The sequence below is a fragment of the Misgurnus anguillicaudatus genome, chromosome 25 (genome assembly GCF_027580225.2).
Source record: "Misgurnus anguillicaudatus chromosome 25, ASM2758022v2, whole genome shotgun sequence".
Taxonomy (NCBI): Eukaryota; Metazoa; Chordata; class Actinopteri; order Cypriniformes; family Cobitidae; genus Misgurnus; species Misgurnus anguillicaudatus.
The window spans coordinates 15234551-15257651 of NC_073361.2; the positions used below are offsets into that span (position 1 = coordinate 15234551).

Consider the following 23101-nt stretch of genomic DNA (forward strand, 5'->3'; position numbering starts at 1 on the left):
ACCAGTTTTAGCCAACAGTTTTGTGATTGCAATACCAGTTTTGGCCACAATCCTACATACTGTTCCTTTAAGGATATTTTTTGGTTGAACCTCAGCGCACGTGTATGAGTCAAAGGAACTATGACGAGCTACAGTGACCGTTGGTGTCAGGAAGTGGGCATGTCCAGCTACGTCCCAAATGGCGCACTCTATATGGACTTTCGGTCTCGTGGCCTTAAATTGTGCATGATCGCTTAGTCTATGAGTCCGTAGGGTGTCCCATCTGTCATTTTTACGCTTCGAGGTGTGCTCATCAGCGCCCCTCTATTCGGTCTTCGGCGTAGCCCGCACTGCAGCGGGCTTCACGCACTTTACCAACCCAGATGTCCTTGCGAAAGAGTAATCAGACGATGGAAGGGAGGAGTTCACACTGACGGGCAACTTCTCTTCCTATTTCGGGCGTGACGCTAGAGTCTCCCAAAATAGGACTCCGGTGCACCCACATGGACTCGCATCAAGGGTCAAGGAGGACCACAAGCCATTTGGAACAGGGCCAAAGTTGAGGATGGTTCAGCTTTGTGCAAATGATATGCAACTTTCAGGAGCAACTACCAATTAGAGTGAAGGAGTGAAGTTTCGTGTAGTACTAAGATGCTTTGATCGCTCGGCCGCAGATTGGTATTGGCCGATAACGGCATTAAATGATTCTATTGGTACTCGCTAAATTTGCTGAGCTCATAAACCGTTCTTTCTGTTCATGTTACTTTTGTCATCATAGGGCTCCTGAATGCGGCTGCAATTAGAGATCATTTTTACGCAGTGCGAGCATTTTTATAATCAGTTGCTCATGTGCGATGTGCAAATTTGAATTTCTCTCATTGTCTTTACAGAGAGATATGTGTATTTTCTATGAGGACGCCCCGGTCCTAACAGCGCGACGCGTCTTCACATCCCCCTCAAACAGCATATACAACACAAATCTATCGTGGACAATTGCATCCTTATGCCGAAAGTTTATTATTTGCATCCGTTTAAACTTTCTTTTTTTTCACAGCTGCTCTTGTCTGACGTGCGCACGCAGCTGTCTGCCATCAATACCCTGGGTTTACACCAGCCGCGTTTGAGGCGTCAAATTCGCGTCTACTGAGTCTAGTTTGCCGCTTGAAGATTTACTTGCTTCATTCGCGCGTGAAATTCTAGTCATCGAGTCATTCACCCGGAAATTCGCATCATGGGAGGGGCTTCTGCGACTTCGCTTACTTCCTGTAATCACGTCACTACTAGAGCAAGCTCCTGATTGGTTAATGCGGCGTGTTTTTCCGCCAAAGTTAAAATTTTTCAACTCGCGCGTTTCCCGCGGCAACGCTCAATTCGCACCATTCACGTGAACTAGACGCCGAATGAGGCGGAATCGTGTCTACCGCATCGCGCTAAACACCTTATTCGCGCCGCGAGACCTCCAGACGCGCGTCAACGCATCTTTACATTGACTTAACGTTGAAATTGCTTGACGCCTCTACTGTGGCTGGTCTGAACACAGCAGTACACGTGATCGGAGCGATCTCTCTCCCGTCTTAAAACTAAAGTAACCTAATTCATCTCTCAATAGAATCCCTCTCTGCTTTTTACTAAAGAACTGTTGTACTTCATACGAATGCGTGTATATTTAATACATACAGTAAAGACTGTGAAGTGTTTTATTTTCAGTACTTTTAACAGACATAAACCTTTTTAAAGGCATAATTAATTTCTCTTTGCAAAATAAATATTTGAAGAGTTTCGTTGCAAAACGAGATAAATCCGTTTTTTTAATTGTTCAGAAATCTCGTTTTTTGGTTTTGCATTCCAATAAACATAAATTTAACTGCAGTTGGTTTGTTTTGATTTAAACCTTCATAACTTAAAAAATACAGTTAAGTAGCACCATAAAACAAAATAATAACATGATAACATAATAATAAACATGTTTTGACAAAAATTAAAAAAAATGTATTTATCTCATTTTGCAACGAAACTCTTCATTTGTTGTGCTAATTTATTTGATTCTCTATTAAAACAATAATATACCTAATTACTGTAAGTAAAAAAACAAAGGCAACTTCTGTGGTGTTACTTTATCTAGAAAAAAATTTTAACAGTTACAGTCATCAAAGAGCTTTCATATCAGCTTAAAAATCAGTATCGGCATTGGTATTGGCTAATCACGAAGACAACAAATCGGTAATCGGTATCGGCTGCAAAAATCCCTAGTACTAAGAGGACGGTTATGAATTTGTTTATAGTTGTTACGAGGACTTTAAAGATTTACAGAGATGGGTGACACACAGCGACTGGTGTGCATGCAGCATTAGCATTGGTGCTTAAATAGAAAGCATGCATTCAAACCTGGCTAATATTTGTGATCTGTTTATTCTTTTCTGTTACAAAATAAAGTGTCCTCTGAATTTTCAATAAAAGGGGTAAAAAAGCATATAAGTAAAACAAATGCATGATTATGCCACGTTTTATTGTAGGTTTGAACATCTTAATAAATGTCTAAACTTTGTTTCACGACAAGAAAGAACAAAATCCACACTTGAAGATGTTCCCAGATGCACAAACTGCTGTAAGACTAAAGCTATATTTTGTTGTGTTTTGGTGGTCCATCATTTCATGCTCTTTTGATTTCAACACAGAGGGTTAAGCTAAATTATTAGAATGGACTCATTTTTGTCATGTTGAGTGCCGTGTATAGTGGTTATTCAAGCTCGAGCTGTTTGGCATGAAACGCTCTTACCGTATTGGCCTTACACCAGGGTCAACACGAGGTACAGAGAGAGAGTGGTCCATTTTCTCAAAAGTGTTGTTCACCAAAGAGATGTTGTCTCTTCTTGCGCAATAAATAACTGTCATTACACAGAGTGCAATAGCATTCGCAACATGTAGAACGCTCTTCGGCTTATGGACTAAACAAATACACGCTCGTTTTTATAAAAAAGACGCAACCGGCCCAAGTCCCATATAGTTTCTTGACCACGTACATTTGTAGAAAAAGCACTTAGAAGACGTTGATCTGTTTGTTTGCACCAAGTTGCTGCATCTGAATCGAAAAATCTTCACATTACGCTCAGATATATGTATAAATGCCACTCGTAAAGTTGATGGTTAGAGCTCAGACCACTCGCATAAAGTCAGTTTTTTATTCACCTCCGCGCGATTGATTCTCACAAAATGGCGGCATTGTGCTTATCAGAAGCAATTAAAGGCATCTATTGTCCGCCACCCTGACCGAGTCCCTGCATTTTCCTTCCACTTCTCCCCGTTTCCTTCGCTCTCCCTGGCTTAAGGTCCGCATAATGCGGCCCTGCCATGAAAATCAATACGGCTTCCACTGAAGACGCATCTTGTCAAAGGCAATTCAATTCCTTTTGCCCGGCTCTTGGAGTGTCAACTCCTATTCCTGCGCTGTGATCTGTTAACACAACCGAAAGTGTTGAACTTAAGCGACATTGAACCGCCTTTTATTTTGGCCTTTCGGGTCGGGCCGGCTGCGAGTGATTGTGTGTGGCGTTTTTGACATGTTTGATTCAAGGTTATAAGCCGAGTGCTTTGAAGCTTTCTGCACATTACTATTATCATCATCACCTCCGAAAATGTTGTTTTTGCCACGGTAATCTCCGACAATCAATGGTAAATCCAAATTTGAAATGCTGCCTCGTTGAAAGATCATAGTCACTGGAGTCTCGAGGAGCCAGTTCACGGTCACTGTGGTTTTTGCACCCACGCACGTTATTCTTTGGCGAGGCTTGGGATTGTCTTATAGAGCGCCATTGTGTTGGACATGTGTACATGAGTGTGTCATCTTTTAAAGGTTTAATATGGGGGCATGTTTGTATTTTTGGATTTTATTTTATTTTCTCTCTGAATATGACCTGAAGGGCATAATAAGGCCAATGGCCAGACCAATATACTTACAGAGTACAGGATCATGTGGTGCAGCCCAAACCTTAAACAGTCAATGTTGAAAAGTTTGTTATCGATATGGGTGATTCTCACGAAATCCTGACTTAAAAGGTGTCCAGCATCAGATTTTTTTTAAAAGCCGTTGAAACCAATTTTTTTTTTGCATATATAAGATTAAGGTCTGAACTTACTATAACCATTATTTTTAGAGGATTTAAAAAATATTTCCTATAGAATTATTTTTATTTTTTAGTTTATCATTATAAAAATTGTCATTACCACAACATGATATTACATTAAATATGTACATTTATAAACTCATGTTTCGGTAATGAGAACTAAAAAGTTGTATGGTACTATGACAAACAAAATTGTAACTTTTATCTGGAGAGAAAAAATAAGAACTGCTTACCTGGTAGCCATCTTAAGTGTCACAGTCAATTATGTCCCTTCCAACAATTCTTCGCAAAATGTTAGTTCCTTAAGGGCTTAAACAATGATTGAAAATTGTTGCGGAGGATGAGAAAATTGGTCTTGGACACATTTATATTCCTTATTATTGTCTCTACATTTACCAATGATCACCAAATATTACATGTTACTTTACTATAAATGTTTATAGTATAACATGCACTGAAGCTTTTTATTTTTTAGATTTTTTAATTATAAATATTTCCATGTCAGAGAACCCAGATCCAGTCATGGACACGTTGCGGTAATGAAATTTTTTCCCTTAAATTTGGAAAAAACAACAAAATTGGTTTGTATGATGTCATTTGAAATCATGTGCAAAATAGTACATGAAGAGATGTTTGTAAATTGTAACTGTATGATTCTTATTTTGATACTCTTACTTTTCACTTTTTACTTGTTTCATGACATCTCATAGTCTAATTTCACGAGAATCACCCATGAGATATGAGATATTGCATTCTTGTATTCATTGTAGGGAATACGATGATTATGGTATTGGATCAAAATTAAAAGATGCAGGGATCCTGTTGTGTACGATAATAGAATAAATGATGGGATCAGTTAACAGGGAAAACAAATACTGATGAAATAAAATGTATACTCTTTAATGCGCTGGCAGATGGTTTAGATAAAAGCACCAGACAAATGCATAAGTGTAATGTCCATGCCCTGTGTTCCACTGCCATCTGCTGTTATAGTGAAATCATTACTTGTGTTTCAGACTGTTTCGGTGCCTTGAAATTGTGCATTGTCCGAAATGAATACATTGGTGTGTTATTGCTAATGTCATGTCCCGCAGCTGTTTCTATATGAGAGGAACTGGCTGAACCGCTGGAAGACATCTGTTCTGCATGAAGGAGAGGGCAACATCAACAATGTGAAATGGAGAGCCAACCTCATTGCCTGGGCAAACAATATTGTAAGATAAAACATTCAGTAAATATTTTAAACATTTAAAGCTTTCATGCTTATTAGTTTTAAAGGGATAGCTCACCCAAAAATGAAAATTATGTCATCATTTACTTACCGGTATATGTAGATATTTAGATAAATGATGGTAAGCACACAGTTGATGGTACCCAATGATTTTCATACACTGATTTGTTTTTCCTACTATGGAAATCCATGTGTACTGACAGCTGTCTGCTTACCATCATGCATTGGCGTATTGAAATATGCATATTGCAATGATTTGCAGTAAGTTACTGATTCTAATACTTGTAAAAGTTGATGCTGATAGCAGAGATTGTCTTAAGTTTGATTATGTTTTGAATTGATCTTAAAACTTGTATCATATCATAAACCATTATCATATTCATTATTGTACATTGCATTGTTTAGTAAGTTATTGCATGTCTATTTTTATTTTATATAGGCAGCCCTAATTAGCGTATATACCCATTTAAAATGTACTCATCATCCTTTAAAACACTCGGTTGAGATTTTTGTCCAATTAGATGCTCTTTAGAAGCATACATACAGTATGTCCCTCCCCAAAAACACATGCAACTCACTAAAAGGTTTCTAATTATGGTTCACATCTCCTTTTTAGTTCTGTATCTAAAGCATATTTGATATAAAGATTAGAACACACGTGCTCCTTTAATTTTGCTTTTAAGTGACTCATGTGTTTGATGTGTGTCAGGGTGTGAAAATCTATGACATTAGCACTAAACAGCGCATCACTAACGTGTTGCGGGACAACACCAGTCTGAGGCCAGATATGTACCCATGCAGTCTGTGCTGGAAAGACAACGCTACGCTGATCATCGGCTGGGGCTCTTCGGTCAAGGTGTGTAACCAAATCCACTGTTTTTCATCAGAATCTGATCTAACTTGAATCTAACTTTATATTGTTTTCCCGTTTTCAGATATGCGTTGTTAAAGAGCGTGACCCCACAGAGATGAGAGATCTTCCCAGTCGCTACGTTGAGATCGGTACTGTTACATCATTAATGCACAGTTATACATATGTGTTGCTAAAGTGAATGTAATGTTGCATTCCTTGATCTGCTTTTTGCAGTCTCAGCATTTGACACCGACTTCTTCATCAGTGGTCTTGCACCTCTAGCAGATCAGCTGGTCACACTGTACTATGTCAAGGAGAACTCGGATGACATGGTACGATTACTCTCTTATCAGTGCTACTTGAGAACTTAAAGGCGGGGTGTACGATTTTTGAGAAGCGCTTTGGGAGTCGGGCCGAGTACACACAAGTAGCCAAATCAGCAGTAAGGGGCGTGTCTACTGACCGACATCGTTGCGTATGTGTGGGGCGGGTATATCAAAAGAAGGTCCAGATTCTATTGGGGTAGGGGCATGTTTTTTTAGGTGATTTCAAATGTCAACATTGGCTTTCAGAGATCGTGCACCCTGCCTTTAACACAAAAATGTAGAAACTTATAGAGCCCTATTTTAATGATTTAAGTGCATAGGCGGCACTTAGGATATGTACGTATCCACTTTTGCTAGTTTAACGACGGGATAAATGGTTGGTGGCACAGCGCATGGTCTAACTGTGGGTTCACACCAGACACGAGTTTAACGATTTGCGCGAGTAGATTACATACAAAGTCAATGCAAAGACGTGATCAGACGTGTCCTTGCATGGGGCCATGCGAATGACGCGATATGGGTGGCACGTTTGCCGTGAAAACATGCGCTAGTCGCCTCAAACGCATTTTCGCCCAAGTTGAAAATATTCAACTCGAGCGAAAAATTCACATGACACGAATTTAAATCCCTAATCTAGTAATCTAGAGCTAGTAACGCGATGTCCCACGTTTGGTGTGTATGTAGCATAATGCTGCGTTCACACCAGCTGCGGTAGAGGCATCAAGCGTGAGTGATTTCAATGTTAAGTCAATGTGAAGACGCGTTGATGTGCGTCTGGAGGTCTCGTGCGCAAATGAGGCGTTTAGTGCAGCGCGGTAGACGCGATTCCGCCTCATGTGCGCATCTAGTTTGCGCGAATTGAGTGTTGCCGCAGGAAATGCGCGAGTTTAAAAAATGTGAACTTTGGCGGAAAAACGCTCCGCATTAACCAATCAGGAGCTTGCTGTAGTAGTGACGTGATTACAGAAAGCGAGCGAAGTCCCAGAAGCTCCTCCCATGATGCGAATTTTCGCGTGAATGTCTCAATGACTAAAATTTCACACACGGCTTTCACGCGTGAATGAAGCAAGTAAACTCAAAATGTTAAAGCGGGAAACTAGACGCGGTAGAAGCGAATTTGACGTAAGAAGGTTGTCCCTATTATCTTTATAAGTAATGAAGGTGATTTGGGTGTAATGTTTTTATTTATTGAAATGTTTTTGGTAATAAAAGCTTTTTTTCAGTCATGGAGTAATAAGTAAAATCAGGAGGGATTTAATTAATGAGAAGTAATACGTGATCACTGTAATATCAAAAACTTTTTACAAGAATAATTTACAAATATGCAAAAAAGATTTGCACTCTAAAATATATTTTTTTTAATACTATTTGTAACAAACCAGAGATAAAGAATTTACAAACATTTTTGTTTTAATAAACATATTACTTAAAAATGGTTCTCATCTCACCATATCGGTACAAAGCCATCATATACAATAAATACGTGGGGTAGCTTTAAAATAAAGTTTCAAATAAATGCAATATTTGCACTTTTTAAAAACAATGTGCCTAAAAACACCTTGTTTTCAGACCAGCAATCCCATAGGTGCACGAATGGGTTCCAAATGCATTGCTATTTAAATAACGTGGCCTATAGGGCCCAAATAGTATTTAACATGCGCTGGGAATATGATATGGCCCAAAGAGTATTCAACATGTGCATGGTGTCTTATTCAAAATGTTCTATAGATCTTTCTAAAGTGAAATCCTTGTTTATTGAATTGTCACAGGAGGAAGAGTTCAGGACAAGGCCTCGATTAGATATCATCCAGCCGTTACCAGAGAGCTGCGAGGAGATCTCATCCGACGCTCTCACTGTACGCAACTTCCAAGAGAACCAATGCAGGGACTACAGGCTCGGTAGGAAGTTTTGGATGAACAAAGGGATACATAGATCAGTAGATTTGGGCTTTAATAATCCATCTGCTTAACTCGCATTAACTCAATAAAACTCTGTGTTTTTGATTTAAGAGCATTCAGAGGGAGAATCTCTCTTCTACATCATCAGCCCAAAAGACATCGTAGTAGCTAAAGAAAGAGACCAGGATGACCACATTGACTGGCTGCTGGAGAAGAAGAAATATGAGGTCCATTTCTATTTACATCAGTGGTTCGAACTTTTCAGAGTGTGCCCCCCTTTGTGTAGGAAATTTCATGACATAATCACAAACTTAAAATGTAAATGATACAATGTAGTGCTATATTTTACTGAGGTTTAATTTTTCCCTGAATTTATGATTGTATTTTTTTTTACATTTATACATAATTTACAGTAAATTATTGTATTTTAATCTTTTTTACAGGAGGCACTGATGGCTGCAGAGATCAGCTTTAAAAACATCAAGCGACATGACGTTCAGGTATTTCAGTGTGTATTATTAAAGGATCTGATAGATAGTCACAATAAAGTGTTTGGATTTGATCCTGAATCACTGTGTTCCTGTGGTTTGCAAACAGAAAATTGGTATGGCGTACATCAATCACCTGGTGGAGAAAAAAGATTATGACACAGCCGCCAGGTACAGAATGATAACATTGTGTTAACTGACTATCACATAGTATGCGATCCAGTACACATTCATACTCATAGAATAACTGTTCATGGTTTATGTTAGGTGTCTGTGTAGCTACATTTTGTATGCAAAGTAACAATTGTGTACTTACATTTAAAGTATCTGTATGTACCTCTAAACATATCCTAAACAACACGCATGTACACAATAAGTACTTAAAGTATTAAATGCTTTCTGTTTTGTACATGCACTGTAGTTAAATACACCTTATATAAAGTTGGACCAATGAAGTCATCCATTGTATGGATATTGATGCCTTTGTGTCCCTGCTTATTGACAGAAAGTGTCAGAAAGTACTAGGAAGGAACATGGATCTTTGGGAGAATGAGGTGTACAGGTTTAAAACCATTGGCCAGTTGAAGGTGGGTGTTTCTGACATTAACTTACAGTTGTACAATAAATAGGATTTCTTTCTTACAATCCCACAATGCACTGAGAGTGACCTCTCTCTCTTTCTCTCTCGCTCTCCGCAGGCGATCAGTCGCTACTTACCAAGAGGAGACCTGAGACTTCGGCCAGCCATTTATGAGATGATCCTGCATGATTTTCTCAAGACTGACTATGAAGTACGCACAAAAGCATCTTTACAAATGAATGTGCATCATTTTCGTGTTTAGTAATGGTTATTAGATAATCGGTTAATAGATCTTTTAATGTTTCTCGCACAGGGTTTTGCCACATTGATTCGTGAGTGGCCTGGCGAACTGTATAACAACATGGCTATAGTTCAGGCAGTGAATGAACACCTGAAGAAAGACCCAAGCAACCGCACACTCCTCACAACACTGGCTGAACTGTAAGTGCAGATGTTTTATTTCGTACCAGATAACGTATGCATGACATGCAAATCTAAATTTAAGTCAATTTCATTCATTTTTTAAGGAAGAATGGCTGTCATTAAAATGTAGTAACTTAAACTTCTCAACATTTCTAGCTTAACATTTCGACTGATGTAACCAAGGCCCTGTACGTGGAGCCAAATAATATTAATATTAATAATATCAATAAAATGAATAAATCAAGTTGCTGTTTTAATTAATTGATCCGTTCATTATTTTTTTATTTTGGAATTTAATTTGTTTGGGAAACTTTATGTGAAATTTTAGTATGGCCGTCTTGGCCAGGACTCCCTGGAAGAAGAAATTGGGTCTCATTCACTAAGCACGTTTTAACTTACAAATCATGATTCAACAAAAACTACTTTTATACTAAAATTTCTTCTAAATGTTTGCAATAATGTAAGAACAACTAAAGCCTGATTTATAGTCGTGCGTAAGCTCTACGCCGTAGATTATCCGTAGCTCTGCGTAGCCTGAGGTGCACCTTACAAAATTTTTAACCGCGCGTCAGTTCTTCGCGGACCACAAGTGCTGTGATTGGTCCACCAGAACCCCTCCCGTCAGGTAAAAAAACTGCGTCATATGTATTTCCATTTGCGACGGTAAAAACAAAAATGAGCCAAGTTGAGGAGTGATTTAACACAACTGCAACAAAGGTCGCTGTTTATTTACTTCCATCATTGCTGGTCTTCTCAAATCATACACAAAAAGTTGCTGTTTTTTTCTTCATTTGTGGGTTAACTTGCTAAGCTTCTTCTTCATTGATGTCGCGCTGCTACTTTGGTTACACGTGTGGATACTGCCTACCAGCGGTCTGCGCGTGTTTGCACGTCGACGTGGACGACACGGCAAAGGTATAAATGAAAACTGACGCGGTACCTATGCCGTCACGGCTACGCCGTAGGACCTACGCATAACTATGATGAGCCCTTTAGACTACACTTGCGCAATAATCATGAACAAGGACAAAGAACCCTATAATATATATATATATATATAATTTTTTTTTTTAACTGAAAGTACTTTAAATTGTAGAAATGCCTTGCTTTTAAAATGCAGCTTCATCTTGTCTTGAATGCATACAGTTTGTGATAATGCAAAATAATAGTTTTGCATAAAAAAGTGTGTTCTTGTGTGTGTTTACAGGTATACGTATGACCAACGTTATGACCGAGCTCTGGAGATCTACCTGAGACTCAGACACAAAGACGTTTACCAGCTTATTCACAAACACAACCTCTTCTCCTCCATCAATGACAAGATCGTCCTGCTCATGGATTTCGACAAAGAGGTCAAACATTTATTTTACTTAGACATTTTTTCCCTTGACCTTATTGGGGACTACGACCTTTGTTTAGAATTTAATAGAAGAAACTTCAAAATGTCATGTTTGGAAAGTTATAGATAGTTTTGCTGATGACACATATTATAGTTGACTGATTTATAGCCGGTGATCTCTCTGAAGGATATGTCCGCCTCTCGTTTTTTTTCTTTCAGAAAGCTGTTGACATGCTGCTGGATAATGAAGACAAAATATGGGTGAGTTCACAGCACTGGCCTCTGTCTTCTGATTAAACTTACACAAACTCGCTTTACTGAATATCTGTGTGTCTCACCCTTAGATGGACAAAGTAGTGGATGAATTGAAAGACAGACCAGAGCTGTTACATGTGGTGAGGAGCCTTTTATCTGTGCAGATGTGTTGATGTCTCTTCTCCAATAGTCACACTGTTAAACACTTCACATATTTTTACCTGAATTTTCTTTCAGTACCTGCACAAGCTGTTCAAGCGAGACCACCATAAGGGGCAGAAGTATCATGAGAGACAGATCAGTTTGTACGCAGAGTTTGATCGACCCAACCTGCTACCCTTCCTCAGAGAGAGCATGCACTGCCCTCTAGAGAAGGTCTGAATTTGCATTTATTCATTTAGCAGATGCTTTTATCCAAATGAACTTAGTACATATGTGACCCTGGACCACAAAACCAGTCATAAGAGTCTTTTTTTTTATTGAGATGTATACATCATCTGAAAGCTGAATAAATATGTTAGGACAATATTTGGTTAAGATACAACTATTAAATATGTAATCTGCAATTTGAAGGTGCAAAAAATGTGTCTAGTCACTTTGTGTTTTTCTCAAAATCAACTTTTGCTCAAACGTGAAGTCCAAATGAAGTTGTTAAAGGAAGTTGTCAAATTTTACTATGTTCTTACTTCAACTTAATTCATTAATACATACCCATCACTTTTAATCTTTGTATAGTGCTTCTTGAATGTGTTAGCATTTAGCCTAGCCCCATTCATTCCTTAGGATCCAAACAAAAGTTTTATTTTGTGCCACCATGCTTACTCGTGTAACTACTCATGTAACAGTCTTTAAATAGGAAAAACATTGAAGTGTTTGGTGGCTTCTAAATTCATCCCTGTTTGGAGCCATAGGAATGAATGGGGCTAGGCTAAATGCTAACACATTCATGAGGTGCTGTAAAAAGATTAAAAGTGCACGCATCAAAAAAAGATATGTATGGATTAATTAGTCTAAGTTGAGGTAAGAACATAGTAAAATGTTGAAAAATGGTGGTGTCTTTCTTTAAGTCCTGTGAAAACCTAACTAAAGTAATTTTTTTAATAAAATCATCTTGCATAACATTTTGTGAAAATATAACCTTGATATCTTTAATACTGACACAGAAAGAGCCTGGATTTTATAGACAGGGTCACAAATGTTAGGTTGTACAACCATCAAGTAATAGGCATCTGCAGCAGACACGTATTTTGACATGACGCGTGATGCACATAGGTTCACATGACGTGCCAAATACAAATTTTGTCAAGAATTCCTTTAAAATGCCCCACATTGCACCTTAATGAGACTTTTTAATCAGAATTTCTAGAATACACTGTCTTGATACCTACATTTAATATCTAAAAACAGACAGCTTGAAACAATTGCTTTGTCTTGTGTCTTGTGCAGGCTCTGGAAATATGTCAGCAGAGGCACTTTGTAGAAGAGACTGTATTTCTGCTCAGTGAGTTGTAAATCTATGCATTTCTTGTCATAGAATAGTCCTTAAACTCCACTTTTTTCCAAATATGCTCATTTTCCAGCTCCCCTAGAGTTAAACATTTGAGTTGTACCGTTTTGGAATTCATTCGGCTGATCTCCGGGTCTGGCGCTAGCACTTTTAGCATAGCTAAGCATAATCCATTGAATCTGATTAGACCATTAGCATCACACTCAAAAATAGCCAAAGAGTTTCGAAATTTTTCCTATTTAAAATGCTGGAATGAGAGTATAGTTCTTAGCCATATTGGCCTTAAAAAATCGCAACTTTAAATTTCCGTCGGTCTTAGTACACGATGTAACTACAGAAGTCAAGTTTTAAATAAAAAACATGTCGAAACTCTTTTTTTTTTTTTTAAGGCGATGCTAATGGTCTAATCAGATACAATGGATTATGCTAAAAGTGGTACCGCCAGACCCGTAGATCAGCTGAATGGATTCCAAAACGTAAAAATCAAATGTTTAACTCTAGGGGAGCTGGAAAATGAGCATATTTTCAAAAAAAGTGAAGTGTCCCTTTTAAAGGTGGTGTGCACGATTTTTGAGAAACGCTTGGAAAAAGGGAGTAAGGCCAAACCAAAACACACTTGTAGCCAATCAGCAGTAAGGGGCATGTCTACTAACCAACATCGTTGCCTTGGTTGTGTATGTAAGGGGTGGGTCTATCAAAAGAAGGTCCAGATTCTATTGGGGTAGGGGCGTGTTTGTTTAGGTGATTTCAAATGTCAACATTGACTTTCAGAGATCGTGCACCCCGCCTTTAACATTGAACATCCCAGAGTACATCATAAAAGCAACCCTATCGGTGTATGTGAAAGAATTTGTAAGTGACAGATTATCTAAATAAAGATTTTCAGTGATGTAGCTGTATGATCGTGGTTTCAGGCCGCATGGGAAACTGCAGACGTGCCCTGCAGATGATCATGGAGGAGCTGGCAGACGTGGACAAGGCCATCGAGTTTGCCAAAGAGCAGAATGACCGAGAACTCTGGGAGGATCTCATCTCTTACTCCATAGACAAACCACGTAAGAAAATCCAATCTGTTGTGTTTTTAAGAGCCAGCAGCTCTACTACACTTATTTATTCCCTAAAACACACATTTGAAAAAGCATTTCTGTTATTTAAATAATACGTTCTTGTCTCTTCTAGCATTTATCACAGGCCTCCTGAATAACATTGGAACCCACGTGGATCCCATTCTTCTCATACATCGGATTAAAGAAGGAATGGAGATTCCCAATCTCAGAGACTCACTGGTCAAGATACTACAGGATTATAATCTACAGGTATGTTGACATTAAGCCACTAAATATATAAGGGTCATTGTGAAAACTCATGCCAGGTCTGTCCCTACAGATCTTGTTGAGAGAGGGTTGTAAGAAGATCCTGGTGGCAGATTCTCTGTCTCTGCTCCAGAGGATGCACAGAACGCAGATGAGAGGAGTACGGGTGGATGGTAATCAAATGTTTGGCTTGATCCCATTTCATTTTGTTCTTTAAAAATAAGTTTGAAATGTTCTGTGCGGTCTGTTCTTATAGAGGAAAACATCTGTGAATCCTGCCACGCTCCTGTTTTACCATCAGGTACGCCTTAATTACTGATACATCCTATTTATGCATGCATGTATAGATTAATACTATTGATTGCTCTCAGGCCATTCATGTATAAGGCCGTTCATGTATAACAGGTTACAGAAATGGATTCTGCCCTCATCTTTAGCAAACCATAACATTTTGTTTTTACCAAGAAATTGTGTGTGCGTCCGATGAAACGTCTATAACTAAGATGTTTGTTACAGACACGGCCCAGGTATTCAGTGTGGTGGTCTTTCACTGCAGACACATGTTTCACAAGGAGTGTCTTCCCTCACCTGGAACTGTAAGTCTATTGTTGTTTTTAACACCAGTGACTTGCCGTAGAGCTAATGCAAGTAAATATCTACGGTGATATCAGGATCTGCATGCATACACAGCTTTGTTTCTTTGTCTTTGTGTCTGGCAGGTTCCAGGTATGCAGTATTGTAACATCTGCAGTGCAAAGCGGAGAGGACCAGGCAGTGGCATTCTAGAGATGAAGAAATAAACATTCCTACTGATAGATATTAAATGATGCATATTATCAATGCAGTCTGTTAACACAAATATATGGAAATGCTTTTCGGCTTACTAACATTTTTAATGCACGGTTTTGTCGTTGATTATGTTTGAAAAAACTGTACCAATAAAACACTGAAATGTTGAAGTCTATTGCAATAATATTCCTTTATATAAGAAAATGACCCTGCTTCATGTACTACATTAGGTTAACTGAGACAAGATTCAGAGCGGTTATGCACTGCTGCCCTTTTGTTGATGTGATTGCTTCCATTTGCAAATCGCTTTGGATTAAACCAGCCAAAGGTAATTAGTTACACTACTAGTTATTACTTTTGTATTATATTATATTATTATATTATTATAATTATATTATTACAGATAAATAAAGAGTAGGCCTACAACTGCCTCAAACTTTTTTTTTTAAACAACTTCTGTAATTTAATAAAGCAGTAACATATATACAGGGCTCAAGCAGGAAACTAAACTAGTAACTAGCCCTTTTTAGATGGTAACTGTAATATTTAATTTAGATTTTTTTAGTAATTGATTACACTACCAGTTAACAGTGAAAGTAATATTATTACAGTAACTAGTTACTATCACCTAGTTTCTGCCCGACAATGTGAACCTTAATCCATTACGTTTTAAACTTTGTGAATGGATTTGGGGATTGTCTACAGTCTACACTAATATAGCCACTTATATGATAACAATACACAGTCACAATTTCTTTTATATGATAATTAGGATTCATTTGATAAGAATGAAATGGTCAAAGATAAATGTTACTGAATGTTAAAAATGTAAGAGTCTGCTTTTACTAAAGTTAACAACAACAAGCAATTACAATACAAACCTAACTTAAAGAAAACACTTCATATACACTGAAATTAATTATTCATTCAATGTACTTAATTTTTTAAGGTAAGTGGTTACAATTAATTGATTTAAGCTACATTTAAACAAAAGTATTTTTTAAATGTAGCATAAATAAATTGATGGCAACCACTTATTTTAATAAATTGAGTAAATTAAAGTAAATCTTTTTTTTTTAGTGTACAGTAAAGACAGTATCAAATACACATACTGCAATGATGATTAAAATTATGTAAGGAATAATTGACGACGGGCCATTGAATTATAAGAAAATTCGCGGAGTGCCGTTACACCGCAGGTGTGCATTATTTTCAAATAATTCAAAGGACCGGAGTCAATTATTCCGCTTATACCACGGTTACCACAAACATTGCTCTGGTGCCTATTTTTAAGACATTTGAAAAGTTAGGTGTGCGGTTTACAGAAAAATAATCAACACCCATAGAACATTTCTCAGCCAATCAGAATGCAGCATTCAACAGACCCGTGGTATAAGTTATAATATTTAGCCTATGTGTTTACATGGCAGGCCTTTGGGTCGAAGGACATTTTAATGGGGAATGTTTATTGACCATTTTGCAAGATGCAAACACTGATCCAGAAGCACTTTCTGTTTCAGTTTATTAATAATTGTATCAATTAATATTAGAAGAAAACTATTTAAAATAAACGTGAATTAAAAAAACCTTTAAAACAACAAGTGTTTCTGGACCAGTTTGCATCTTGCAAAATGGTCTATAATTTTTCTCTGTAATAGATCTATCTTGAAGTCTATGTTGCTTTGTAACACTAAACGTTTTATACAAAATTCTGCCTTTGTTATTTATATTATATTTTATTGTGTATTTATTGGGGTAAATATTTTGTTAGAAGACCCTTTTACTGTTTGTACACAATGATGACGTGTCAACGTATGCGCGCGCAGTTTGGCAACATAAGTATCAGCAGTGAAGCAACAGAAAAAAGTTATTTAAAAAAGTTGACTTTATCAACTTTTTCAACACAGCTACCAGATCCGTGTAGCCTACTAGCTATAGTGGAGTGGATAGAAGACGTTAACAGATGGCCAAATATAAAGTGGCCAGATACATATATAAGTATATTATATTAGTGCAACCAAAACGCAACAACCAGACATTTTGATGCTGGTGAACCGTTTTAATAAAATTTCTGAGTTAGCCTACTTGCTAACACGTTAGAACCACTGGGGAATAACACCACTTCCGTTGCCGAAATGCGCGCGCTATTTGATCACGTGGGCTGTAAAAGGGTCTCACAAGGTGATGCAGGGCTCTCAAGTTTTATCAAAAGTTTGGAGTGAGATTTCATCTGTTAGGGGAGGAGCCACTTAAATATTTGCAGCAGCGACCCCTCTGCCCCAACCAATTCTCTCAGGTTTTTGGTAGCAGTTAAATTTAATATATTGTTTATAATTGATTAGCACAAATAGAAATTATAACAGTTGGGAAATCTAATTAAAGACAAAGTCATAGAAATTAAATACATTGTTTTATTTCAAAAATACAAATATATAAAAAATTGCCCCAAATGAGCCAACTGAACAGCAACATTGCAGAACTTGCCCTGAGCATACTTACAATACAAGGTGTGTTTGTGTGAGCATGTGTGAGAGAGTACATTTGGTTTATGAATGTTTTATATTGTAAGTGTTTGTTGCATGTTTTGAGGCCTTGATTAGGCGGCTCCCACTTAAAGCACTGTGGTTCAATGCTTGCCATTTTCACCATCATGATGGAAGAGAGTGTTCCATCCAGAGCCAAACTATTCCTAGTTTTGGTTTTGTTCATACCAACCATGGAAAACACTCTCTCTGCATCTGCATTTGAGTGGGGAAGAACTAAAACCAGTTTGGCAATCTTGGACAGCCTTCCAAATCTGCTTAATCCAGTCACCTTTAAAAAAGTAATCAAAGAGGCCTAGTTACTAATATGTTCTTCCCTACTGTTTTTCTTGTAGTCTCTGCCACCACTTCTTCAGCTATATTCTCTCTGTTCTCTTCTGATTTCTTCCCTACTGTTTTTCTTGTAGTCTCTGCCACCACATCTTCCACTGTCTCCTCTGATCTGGCAACCTTTATAGGGGGCTGACCCTTTGGTGCCCAGAATGAAGAAATACTTCTTTGCTTTTTCCCTGACATCTTTTAAACAGATAAATGCAATGATTAATGTATACATTGGCAGGATATAAACATTACTAAAATAAAAGCCAGAGTATAGCTGAATAGCTAAAAAGAGTATGAATAAAGTATAATTTGAAAATAATGAAATAAATGAAAATGAAATATCTTGTCCTTTCCATTCCCAGGTGAAAAAAATACTATAGTAATTTATAGTAAATACTATAGTGTTTTTGACCCATACTATAGTAATGTACTTGAATTAATTTGTTGTGGTAATTCTATAGTTGCTGTGATAACATAACAACTATAGTAATATAAACGTATTACTTTATCCAATACTGTACTACATTGTCTACAACTATAGGGTATAATATACTAGAATATACACTACAGATTACTGTAGTATAAACTAAAGAATACTAACGTTAGAGTATTTATTACAGTTTATCAGTTCACTACTATAGTTAATACTATTAGTATGGTTCAAAAACACTATAGTATTTCCTATAATATTTTTCACCTGGGATTGTTTCAGGTAGCCTCTAGTGTTTAGTACTTTCCTAAAGTTAAAGCTTATTCTGATTGCAAAGCAGTTCGATTTTTTAATCAATAATAATTTACCTCGGCTATATTTCCCAACAACAGTTTTTATTATCTTTGATCACATTTTTGTGATGTCATCCAAGAATCGTAAAATCAAATTGCTATAAAAAAGAATGCGTTACCTACCGCTTTCATCGGATTCTTCTCTTCCAACTGCCACTTCGTCTGTGTGACGTGAGAATCTATGTTGCCTAGTAACGAATGTGCTTGCAGCAGGATCACGAAATTTACCCAGAAACAACAAATTCTGATTTCTGATTGGCTGGTAGGTGACAATTATATCAGGATGTCTAGTGTGACCGTGTCCGCGGCTCGACAGATATGAACTCGGCAGAGAACTTCTCTCCTGTGCCTCGTTCATTAATTGTATAGAGTGGGAAAAGTTTTCTTATTTTTTCAGCGTGAGAAATACAAGGTGTGGCGTGTGAGCGTGTGAACTGACTTAAATGCGTGAGTCTCACGGTGAATGCGTGAGACTTGAGAGCCCTGTGATGTCACAGTAGAAGTGGCGCTATTATGGAAATGTGCGAGTGTGAATTATTTTTGTCACTGTGAGAGGGCTAAATAAGGCCGCGCGAGTTACAGAAGATTCGTGGGTTTTAGTTCGGCGTTGATTTGATGCAGTTCAGGTTGCTTTTGGTGTGTTTTTTGCGTGTCTTCATATAGTCATGAAAAATACAGACGACCAAATAAGCCTGCTGCGGTAAGCCAGTCATTCTTTGGCGGGCAAATCATCGCGCGGTTTTTATTTGGTCTTTATAATTGGTTGGCCGTCGTCATGCCTCCGTTGAGCCGTGCGAGAGCAGCAGCATTTCGCGCTGTTCTCGGGGCGAGGGGGCAAAGCCCAACATCATCCGGGAGCGGTGAACCGGATGGATCCTGCGGACAACACAGCGAGCGTGCACCGATGCCAGCTGATGGCACTAAGAAAACTACTCATGAGGAGTTTTTTCAGCCAATGGAATCACGCGGGGTCCTAGGGGAGACCGAATTGCCCGGGGGGACCGAATTGCTCATGACACCGGTTCATCGTGTCGCTCACCCAAACACCGCGGCGGAGACCTGTAAGTAAACCCATTTCTTTTGTTATTAACTAACGTTATGTAGTAAAATAAGATGTTTATTATATTTTTGCTAATCAGAGTTTGACATGGACTGTATAAGTGAGTCGGTAAATCTATAAAAAAATCTATAAATTCGTTTAAAGTGTACAAATCAGGTTTTTTTCTGAGACTAACTTAAAAACTTGACAGTTTATTTCAACTCTGTTGTTAATGGTGCTGACATTGCATGTCCTTCTCACACCTGACTAAATCTCAGATGGACACTTCTGGACAATATACTGGAAGAAAGAATGACTCCTCAAAAGCGTCCCACTTGTAGTTCACAGGTTAGTTTTACCAGAGCCCTGATCATAACTAGTTACAAAGTAGTTGAATGTGCAAGTATTAATTCTCTGTTTGCTGCATTTACAGCCAAGTGTGACACGTTTTGAGGAGTTCACACCAGGGTGGATGTTGCACTAACTATCTGACTGACTGTCCTTTGGTTGTGTCCAAAAATCTATAAAGATGAAAGCTAGGGGAATCTGTAAGTTTGAAATTTTGTAATACATATTTATTTAGATTTGAGGGCTTCACAATTGTTCTTAAATTTGTAATTTTTATTTTTGCTTATCAGGTTTTGGCCAACCTAAGCTTCCTCAGTCTCTGGACCCCGACAAGATTATGAAATCTGTTAAAATCTCACAGGTTCAAGTTTGATCATAACTAGTGCCAATTTCAAGTTAAAAAATAGTTTATTTCCAGCAGACTGTTACTCAGACATGTAACACGCAGATCAACGCTCCGTGAGTTCAGTTATTAACCTTTTGTTTTACTTGATCATTTGCAATATTTGTTTTAGCTATGTTTATTTAAAAAAATATGTAAACATCAATTTTGTAGTCCTTGAATATTATTATGTTTATATAGATAGACCCGTACGTCCCCTCATATGTCCGGTTCCTGCCCGGGTTACACGATGACCCCTGAGTCATCGTGTCACTCATACATCACAGGCACTTCTGGTGTAATAAGTGCCTGTGATGTCTACTACTATTTTATAGTAGTAGAGCAGTATCCAGCGACGTGTCCTCTAGACCTCCACTGTCAGAGGAAATCTGTAAGAGTATTTTAATTTACAAGCAGTGCTATCAGTTTTTCTTATATGCACAATTGTTCTTAAATTCTTAATTTTTATTGTTACTGCCATTATTTTTATTCTTGCTTATCAGGTTCTGCCCATCCTGAGCTTCCTCTGACCCGGCCTGAACATGAGGGTCGTGTTGCATCCGGTCAGCAGGTCCAGCCCTCACCCGGTCGGCGGGTCCAAATCTCGCCGGCTTGTGTTATATGCATGCATTAAATCTCTGTTTGTTTTATTTACAACAAAGTAACAAGGGCACAGTTAAGAAGATGAAGGGTGGTCATGTAGCTCAGTAAGTTTAGCAAAATCTCAGTTTTAAGGTTGTTTGTAATATGAAGCCTACGGTTAGTGTTTGAATGTTTGCAGAATCAGGTCTTGACAATATATTTTTAGACCTTCATCTTCTCAAGCCCAGCCCAAAACTGAGCGGAGGTCCATCAAGCGCTGTGCTAATTCACAGGTAGAAATTGAGCAGAGCCCAAGGCATAACTATGGGACATTTATATGTGTTGTATATTGTAATGTACATGTATTGAGTCTTTGCTTGTTTTTATTTACAGCTGAGTGAATCAGATCTGACACAGGAGATGAAGCAGGATCGAAAAAGGGCGAGAACCTGTCCTGCAGACGGTTCTCTAGCTCAGTATGTTTATTAAATTCTCTTTGTTTTATCTTAAACATTTGTATGTAATGTTTAGCTGTTTTAACATTTTTATAGACAGCAGTTGTTTAATGTTTATTGTTTTATGTATTTAAAGACCTTCATCCGCTCATCTCCTTTCGTCACCTGGGCCTTAACCTCCTGCTGCTGCTGTCTCAGAGGTAGAAATTTACCAGGACCCTAAACATATCTACTGCCAATTTATATTAATTTGCAGGAAAAAAAAGAAAGAGAAGAGGAGGAAAAGAAAAAGGCGGGTGGCCAATTCTGTAGGTTTTAACAATAGTTTAGTGTTTGAGTATTTGCAGAAATGAAGAATATTGCAGGTCATTAAGACATTCATCTATAGTCCAGGCCGCACCGCCGCAGACTCCTCCTGCTGCTGTCTCACAGGTAAAAATTGAATATAACTAATGTCAATTTGAAGAGTTTCGTTGCAAAACAGGATAAATACGTTTTTTAATTTTTCAGAAATCTTGTTTTTTGGTTGTGCATTCCAATTAATATCAATTCAACTGCAGTTGGTTTGTTTTGATTTAAACCATCATAACTTACAATATACAGCCAAGTAGCACCATAAAACAAAATAATAACATCATAACATAATAATAAACATGTTTTGACAAAAATGTTAAAAAATGGATTTATCTCGTTTTGCAACGAAACTCTTCGTTTATATGTAATGTATAGAGTAGTGTACATGCATTACATCTCTCTGTTTTATTTACAGCCTTCTTCAATGAGCAGTGAAATAGACAGCCTGCAGCCCAAACTGTTTGTTTTATCAGTCAAAACAAAAAAATAAAGTTGCAGAGCAGCAGCAAGCTTCCATGAAACACCCCCCCCCCACACACACACACCCAAAAAAAATACAAATTAAATATCATTTAAACACCTGAAACTTGAGATTAACAACTTTTTAAAACTGAGATTTGGGTCGGGTTTTCATACTTTGATTACTGGGTCAGCTGGATTTCATTGTCATTGATTTTCTTTGATCTATTTGGTTCTCAGAATCTCATCCTGTTGTTAAACTAACAAATTTAAGTGTTAAAACCTGTCCGGCTTTAGTTCACTTAAAATGATAGCTTTGTTATTGTGATAGGGGAAGTCTGTTACAGCGGTGTCTTCTACATGTTTATAAGAGCAAACTGTCAATGTGTAAACTTACAATTTTTCGTTTTTTAAAGACATAACATTTCACATTATTGTCTTCCTGTGGTTCCCAAATGGCCATAGACTGACAGCTGTTCTGTATAACTGTATGTAACTGTATAACCTCCAACAATAAAGACGGTTCAAAGAAAGAAAGGAAGAAGGGTTATACAGTGAATTATTAACACGTTTTGTTTGTTGATTTATATGCATTAGTTTTAAATGTTTCATTTTATTACATTTTTAACTGTTTTGTAAATAGTGACCCTGAACCAAACGTCCATCTATTTTACTGTAAAACCTTTGCTAACAGCAGCCTTCAAGCTAACATCAGCTTGTTTTGTCTGCATG

At 37.7% G+C, this 23101-nt stretch overlaps 1 protein-coding gene and 1 long non-coding RNA gene across 3 annotated transcripts in view; both read left to right on the forward strand.

Moving 5' to 3' along the window:
* vps41 (VPS41 subunit of HOPS complex) overlaps positions 1-15273 on the forward strand; it is a 28170-nt gene extending 12897 nt beyond the window's left edge. Inside the window, exons 8-29 of the mRNA XM_055181932.2 lie at positions 5195-5314; positions 6041-6187; positions 6267-6333; positions 6419-6516; positions 8280-8409; positions 8521-8636; positions 8853-8909; positions 9007-9068; positions 9403-9484; positions 9596-9688; positions 9791-9918; positions 11108-11252; positions 11459-11500; positions 11584-11634; positions 11732-11869; positions 12941-12995; positions 13916-14056; positions 14181-14317; positions 14388-14487; positions 14571-14615; positions 14831-14910; positions 15034-15273. Coding sequence (XP_055037907.1) covers positions 5195-5314; positions 6041-6187; positions 6267-6333; positions 6419-6516; positions 8280-8409; positions 8521-8636; positions 8853-8909; positions 9007-9068; positions 9403-9484; positions 9596-9688; positions 9791-9918; positions 11108-11252; positions 11459-11500; positions 11584-11634; positions 11732-11869; positions 12941-12995; positions 13916-14056; positions 14181-14317; positions 14388-14487; positions 14571-14615; positions 14831-14910; positions 15034-15114 — 2115 coding nt within the window. The 3' untranslated portion in view covers positions 15115-15273. The remainder of the gene's footprint in view (positions 1-5194; positions 5315-6040; positions 6188-6266; positions 6334-6418; positions 6517-8279; positions 8410-8520; positions 8637-8852; positions 8910-9006; positions 9069-9402; positions 9485-9595; positions 9689-9790; positions 9919-11107; positions 11253-11458; positions 11501-11583; positions 11635-11731; positions 11870-12940; positions 12996-13915; positions 14057-14180; positions 14318-14387; positions 14488-14570; positions 14616-14830; positions 14911-15033) is intronic.
* Positions 15274-19241: 3968 nt separating this feature from the next.
* On the forward strand, positions 19242-22449 carry LOC129425907 (uncharacterized). Of its 2 annotated transcripts, XR_012368076.1 has the most exons (10): positions 19242-19811; positions 20068-20137; positions 20223-20337; positions 20428-20910; positions 21023-21226; positions 21328-21394; positions 21495-21577; positions 21693-21868; positions 21931-21988; positions 22326-22449. It is a non-coding gene; the product is annotated as an uncharacterized lncRNA (long non-coding RNA). The 2 variants fall into 2 exon arrangements; XR_012368075.1 differs by having other exon boundaries at positions 21023-21394.
* Positions 22450-23101: the final 652 nt, after the last annotated feature.